The sequence below is a fragment of the Hippoglossus hippoglossus genome, chromosome 11 (genome assembly GCF_009819705.1).
Source record: "Hippoglossus hippoglossus isolate fHipHip1 chromosome 11, fHipHip1.pri, whole genome shotgun sequence".
In the NCBI taxonomy this organism is placed as follows: Eukaryota; Metazoa; Chordata; class Actinopteri; order Pleuronectiformes; family Pleuronectidae; genus Hippoglossus; species Hippoglossus hippoglossus.
The window spans coordinates 1,770,739-1,777,959 of record NC_047161.1 but is presented as its reverse complement, the minus strand read 5'-3'; the positions used below and the strand labels follow the sequence as shown (position 1 = coordinate 1,777,959).

Below are 7,221 nucleotides of genomic sequence, written 5' to 3'. Positions count from 1 at the left end.
CTAACACACACACACACACACACACACACACACACACACACACAGACACACACACACTCTTATGTAACTTGGCGTTGGGCGTCGTCATCTCTCAGTGAACATCCTCCTGATCCTCGTCTGTTTCACTCACCTCATGAGGAAACTTTAATTCCCTCGTAATTAAACCATTGGCTGTTTCTTTAATTCAGTTGAAAGGTAAGTGTTGATTTATCGGTTTAGAAGCGAAATAAAAACATTTCAAAAAAAGAAATACTACTGTTACTGTGTTCTTTAATCTCATTGTTTTATTCATAGCAACCAAATACGACGATGCAGACAAAGACTTTTAATAAAAAGAACTTCAGCTGATATGGATCCGATTGAACTTCTCTCCCTGATTTGAAATTGTTGTCCTCTGGTGTTGAAACATTTGTCTCAGACCCAAATAGCTCAGTAATTAGAGCACGACACAAACACAGTGAGGCCCAGAGTTCAGTTTCCACTCAGACCACCCACACTAAAAATATATGCACGCACACACACACACACACACACACACACAGGGATTAGACTTTGAGAATATGGGGTAACACAGCTCCACACGCTGAACTGTCAGTTGATAAAAACCCCTCCCCCCCCCCCCCCCCCCCCCGGCCGAACGTAAAATGAGTCCAAAACTCTGTCTCTGTTTGTCTGAGTGTAGGTGTGAACAAACACCTCGGGGGGGATTCAGAGTATCAGCGTCCAGCACATTCACGGCTCCAAGTGGTTCTCTAATGACCTGTAATGAGCCGGCCTGTGTATAGACACCAAATCCCAGCCCGGGCCCCAGGGGGCCAGCTGTGGTGGAAACAGCAATGTTCCACTAGAGAAAACAAAGGTGTGTGTGTGTGTGTGTGTGTGTGTGTGTGTGTGTGTGTGTGTGTGTGTGTGTGTGTGTGTGTGTGTGAGGATTTCATGAGGCTATTAACAGACATATCTATAATACCCGTTGATCGCTGTTGCCAGCATCCCCATGACGACGATCATCATGGCAACGGTTATGTTGCATAGCAAAGAGCTGAATGAGATTCCTTTTCATATATATATATGATGTCCTTTACCTTTTAAGAACTTTCAAGGAACAACATATGATCTATCTATTTTGCCTGTACAGCAAACTCTGGCTCATATTTTGTTTTTCAATGAGCACTATTAATCCTTATCGAGTAAAAACGATTTCATCATGTCCATGTTTACTCACAGCATTTAGTTAAATGAGAAATAATGTCGTTTGGTCTAATACAGAAAAGTTCACAGTGACTTCAGACGTATTGTGTTTATTCACCTTTAAACAAAAGACCTTTCAGTAACATGAAGCTGTCATATGATCTCTGAACATCTTTAAGGCAACAAGTAAATCAGTCATGTTTGAAAAGGGACTGACTACGATGGAGCTGCCTGAAAACCGCTCGAGTTCTCAGAGGTTTCTTCTCAGATTAGAATTTGTTCTCCACAAACTGTGTCGTCTGCTTTGGCCTGAATCAAACTAACTGAATGTTTGTCAGTGCAGTTTGAAATAGGACCAGTATGAATAAGAAGTGACACTGTGGTTATATAACGTCCCCTTTATCTTCTGTCTTTGTGTCCAGGCCGCCGCAAAGCTTCTGGACGAGATGTGCCACCTGACGGCTCAGTCTCTGACACCAATGGACACATCAGAGCACTTCCAGGTCCTGAAGCTGCTCGGTGAGGGCTCGTATGGAAAGGTCATGCTGGCTGTGCACAGGAACAGAGGTGAGGGAACTAACCCTGAATCACTAAAGCCTCAGAGAATAAAGATGAGACTTAATGTCCCTGTGTCCTCCAGGTACGCCGATGGCTCTGAAGTTCTTCCCTCGGGAGTCCACCTCTCTGTTCTCTTTCCTGAGGGAGTATAACCTCTCTCTGTCCTTCTGTAGCCACCCCTCCCTCACCAGAGCTCTGGGAATCGCCTACTCCACGCCTTCGCACTACGTCTTCGCTCAGCAGGCGAGCCTCTTTGGCGACCTCTATGACATCATCTTGCCTGAGGTACACACTTGTTTCAGCCATTTAGTGGAATGATAATCTTCATCATGGGGAATGACGATTAGATTTCTCAGCTCTGAGGTTTCTGCCCCTGGAGGATTGTTGTTATTGACAAAGAACCAGGACGGATTCTGTCTTTTTCAAACAGAGCTTTTCTGATAAAACTCACACCCTTCTTCCGTTGTCCGTCTCTCCACTTCCTCTCCAGGTGGGTATGGAGGAGGACAGTTGTCAGCGTGTGGTGTCCCAGCTGTGTGGCGCTCTGTCCCATCTGCACTCCCTTGGTTTCGTCCACAGGGACCTCAAACCAGAGAACGTCTTCCTGTGTGACTCCGCCTGCCGCTGGGTCAAACTGGGAGACTTCGGCATGGTCATTATAAAAGCATGTTTATTTACTGTGTCACCTGACACTATTAGCCATGTGTAGTTTAGATATAACTTGAGGGGCCCGTACTTCCACCAAGGCTAATGTCAAAGCAGTTTACTATCCAGACACACTATTCATATCATTATGAACCAAAACATGGTTTACACATAATAACATAAGAGATCTATTGGCCACCTAGTCCCTCTGATCCTCTCCAGAATGTTATGGGTTCTTCTTTGGGTCATGTCTCTCCCCTCCACAAAGTTTTATGGAAATCGTCTGAGTAGTTTTTGCGTAATCCTGCTAAGTATCAGACAAAAACCTATCCTCCTTGAATCTTTTACCACAGGTGAAGGCCAGAGGCACCAGGGTCCCGGAGGTGTGGTACAGCTCCCCATACTGCACCCCCGAGGCCGAGACGGCTCGTGGAAATGAGGACAGCTGGAGTAGCATGAATGACGGTGAAGAGGAGAAGAAGAAGACGAGGGTTTGGGTTTCTGTGGAGCCCAGCACCGACAGCTGGGCCCTGGGAGTCCTGACCTACGCCATGCTCACTGGCAGTCACCCCTGGGCGGAAACAGCCAGCGACTGCCGCTCATACCTGAAATATCAGGAGTGGTTTGACAGAGTGAAAGGTCCTGAAGATGAGCTGGATCGGCCTGAAGAAGGAAAGAAAGACAGCCTTCCTGTTGCACCCCAGTTCGCATGCTTCACCCCGCTGGCCCGTTCCCTCTTCCTGTCGCTCCTCCACCCGCGAGCCGAGCTCCGCGGACAACCTGAGGATGCGTTGAGTTACCTCGGAGGAGACTGGATGATGGAGCAGGAGAGGGAGAGGCTGGAGGAGGAGAGGAAGAAGAGCAGAGGGAAGGCAGACTTCAGAAGCATGAAAGAGATGGAGGGCAGAGGGGAGCGATGAAGAAACAGTTAGGTTCATGTTTTTATTTTCAAAAACCTATTACAGTTATAGGAACACAGTTATAGAATAGAATTTAAAATAATTCTAATCAAGCTCAACAATCTGCTGCTCAAATGTGTAAAAGTTGAGCATTCTCTGCTTTTCTGTGTGTAAATAATCATAAACTTTTATCAATGACTTCTGGTTAAAAGTTGTTGATGAGACAAAACCGGAAATTTGAAAACTCAAGCACTTTTCACCATTTTTCAACATTAGTCAAAAATGATCATGTAATTTTTTTTAAATGTATGTTTTAGTCCGTCCTGCTTTAGCGTCAATAAATTATCAACTTGTTTAAATATGATTAACAAATGCAAAACATTAAGGTTTCAAATGTCCAAAACTGTGGGAGACAAACTGCTGCTGCTGTCAAGATCTGATTCCTTTTTGGCAGCTGATTAATTTAGCAATTTTTGTATTGATCCAAACTATTTATTATAGCAATAACAGTATCTTATATATATAGATATATAGATAGATATATCGCATGAAAACTAATAGTGCGACAGCTGCACTTCTGGAGATGACTGGTGCTCAGTAGTAGTGTAGTGCCTCCATGTCCTTGGAAAATATTCCCTCCTTAGCGCACTGCTTCTATTTGTAGGTCTACGCTACTCAAAGTCTCGTATGTCATAGTAGGCCGTGAACTGTTTATAGACTGGAGCCGTAAACATGACCAGTTATAATACGAGCACGTTGGTTCTCGGACTCTGGTTCACGGGATGAAAAAGGGCTCAAGAGTTAAACAAGTAAAAAAGTTAATATTTTAGTAGCACTTGTTCTGCAGAACAGATTTTATGTCTAAGCTGTTCGTGGCTTTCTTGCACTTTTTTTGTTTATGATTTCTCACATTAATTACAGAAATGATTCAGTTAGTTAAATATAATAATACATAACAGTAATACTAGTTTTTGAAACTATGCGTGTACTTGTAAAATACTTGTTTGTTTATGTAAATTTTCCTAAAATACAGATACATACTCTTTATATAATATAATGTAGACATAAGAGATGTCCACGTTTCACTGTCAGAGTAATTAGCAGCCAGCAGCTTTTAGCTAACGAGATTTAGTGTTTTGGTGTTTGAACCTTTTCATGAGTTATGTATAAAGTGTACAAGGTAAAATACTTTCTGTGTAACTGTACCTATAATGCAGGCAGTAAAACTGCTGTTTTTGTAAACGACTCTTCTTGAATATATTTGTTTGTACAATAAACTGTCACATCACAAAGACTCACATCTGCAAGTGTTAGTCTGAAAATATGCTGACCTTAAAAAGCTATGGCTGGTCTCCTTGTAAAATGATATTCTAATGCAATACATCACACTAACTGATGACACTCACACACAGTGCCGGCCATCTGGACGGCTTCCCCAGATGTTTGCAAAAATAGATCCAGGGTCTTAAATTTGACACGATAACCTTTCAGCAGTGTGTGTGGAGCCTGGGCCCCCCACCCCCGGCTGTGGGCTCTGGCCCCCCGGCTCTGGCCCCCTGGCTCTGGACCCTGGCTCTGGACCCTGGCTCTGGTCCCTGGCTCTGGACCCTGGACCTTGCAGTCCTTCCAAGTTACATCCTGAACACATTCCGTGATGCAAATACAATCAACAGAGGCGGATTAGACACACTGACACGAACAGGGATAATTAACTGACACCACCGATCTACACACATCTCCGATCACATAAGAACACACTCACAGCTGCAGCAACACTGGACTTGAATGCAGTTGCATGTGATGTGCATCGTGAGATCACTGCTCCAGCTACAAGAGAAGATTTGCAAATAAGCAGATGAGGATAAATATAAAGCTATTTCACAGTTTCCAGTTGGCTCCAGCCAGACACTAATAAATGTCTCTGTTTTCTCAAGCCTGGGAAGGTGTCAGTACTACTGTGTGATTTATCTGCCAGAAAACATTTGATCTTTGTCACTTGTATGGAAAAGGGAAAGTCAGCAGCGGTTTACAGGGTGAGAGGAGGTCAGAGGAAGAGCCGGGACACGCTGGCCCACGAGTGTTGAGCGTCTGCCCAGTCTAATAAAAACCAGAGAAGGCGTAAATAACAAACCAAGGTGAAAACAAACACAAAGGAGCTGCTGCAGGATGAATCCATCGGCCTATCTAAGGATGTCAATTCTAATCTTACCCACAGATCAACTTAAAAATAGAGACATGACACAATCATTCAACTGAAACTAACCCACTGGGTTTTTATTTGCTGTTAACTTTTTCTCAGAACTGTTGGAACAAGAAAACCTTAAATCAAAACCCCACTGACATTTGTAGAAACTAACAACAGCATGTTGTGTTGGACCTGTAAGAACTGGCTCCGTTCCAAATGAAAGCTCAGGGACGAGGCAGCTCTTTATCGGAAGTGGGGGGGGGGGTGTATATATCCAAAAGGTGCCGGTGCATCTTCTTCCAAAAAGATGTTTGTCTGTGACAATCACAGACAATGAGACGTGTTCCTGACTCAAGGCTGATGTGAGACTTCTACAATGAATCATTACACAATCTTGGAGCTGTCGTCTAATGGTGAATTCGCCTCTGGGGGCAACAGCCAATACTTTGTGTCTTGTAAAGAGCAGATATCTGAGTCGTCTTCCGTTGATACTTCCCCTCGTTGTTTTAGGTCCAGACATCAACATCTATCTGCACATGGAAACACAAGTAAAAGCCGATAGCTGATGAATTCATCTTTGTTCTCCACATGGTGTGTTTGCCTGCAGGAAACCAAAGCTGCTCACATGCGATTGGCCAGACGAGAAAAACTAAACCAGAGGGATTTCTTGCATATTCACATTCAGAATGTATTTATTAAGATTAATCATCACGCTGACTGATTAGATTCTAACTGAGAGTAGTGTCAGATATTTGGACGTCATGATTTCAGCTGAATTTGCTCAATCTGTGCAATGTGCGACAATATATTGACAGAATTCAAAAACTGTGGCCTAACTGAAAACCTACATGATCATACAGCTGAAAACAAGGCTTTAGCTTCAACAATACTGACGTTCAACACATGTAAAACCAAATCTGGGTTTAAATCAAATCTATATTCAAATGTTTTTAGCTCTGGTTTAAATGGATCAGATGAGTGTGTGACAGGATGCTAATGCAGGATGTGTGTACTCACACGTACACGAGCCTAGTAAGAAACCTCACACACATCCACTTTCCATGAGCACTGCTGACATACATCATCCTGCACAGGCGTCGTTTCAGGTTTCACTGAACACTTTAAACCAGAAAGTGGCCATGAGTGACTCTAACCTTTCACCTTTGACCCCTTCGTCCCCCCCCCTTATCCCAACAGCACCTAAATCATCCTCACACCAAATCGTCACGTTAAACATCAGCCCCTGGTTTCAGCAAAGTTCGAATAAAGAGATCAGCCGTGAGGGGGAGCGACCCAAGTTCTCTCTCTAACCAGCCGGAGCCAAAACCCATGAATTAGCAAGCTTGTTAAAGGGAGACAGTTTCATTCCAAGGGGACGAGGGGGCGGGAGGGGGGGGGGGGGGGGGGACACTGACCGGTCCCATCCAAACTCCTCTCCTGACATTTCACCTGATCTGTTGCATTAACGCTACGTCTGAAGTATGTGTAACAGTGTCTCTGAGTGTGTGTATATTTGTCTAGTCTAACTATGTGCAGGAAAGTGAGAAAAGAGAAGGACAGTTGTTGACAAGAGGACACGTCATAAATATACCATTGAATTTAACAGTCATAAAAAGTTCAGAGACAATGTTTGGGTGAAAAACGCCTCAAAGTTTCATATTCAGTTATATATTTGGCACAATATTGATCCGTACGAGTGTTCGATGAACTCAATCACTGGGTCTACATGAACAAAATATTCAGGGT

General features: G+C 43.7%; 1 protein-coding gene and 1 long non-coding RNA gene across 2 annotated transcripts in view; both read left to right on the top strand.

Moving 5' to 3' along the window:
* The window catches only part of si:ch211-171h4.3 (serine/threonine-protein kinase SBK1), a 5,107-nt gene extending 1,443 nt beyond the window's left edge, over positions 1–3,664 (top strand). Inside the window, exons 2-5 of the mRNA XM_034600955.1 lie at positions 1,611–1,755; positions 1,829–2,031; positions 2,237–2,398; positions 2,745–3,664. Of these exons, the coding sequence (XP_034456846.1) occupies positions 1,611–1,755; positions 1,829–2,031; positions 2,237–2,398; positions 2,745–3,311 (1,077 nt within the window). The 3' untranslated portion in view covers positions 3,312–3,664. The remainder of the gene's footprint in view (positions 1–1,610; positions 1,756–1,828; positions 2,032–2,236; positions 2,399–2,744) is intronic.
* A 649-nt stretch (positions 3,665–4,313) lies between these two features.
* On the top strand, positions 4,314–4,586 carry LOC117771028. Its single transcript, XR_004615490.1, has 2 exons — positions 4,314–4,363; positions 4,417–4,586. It is a non-coding gene; the product is annotated as an uncharacterized LOC117771028 (long non-coding RNA).
* The last annotated feature ends 2,635 nt before the right edge of the window (positions 4,587–7,221 follow it).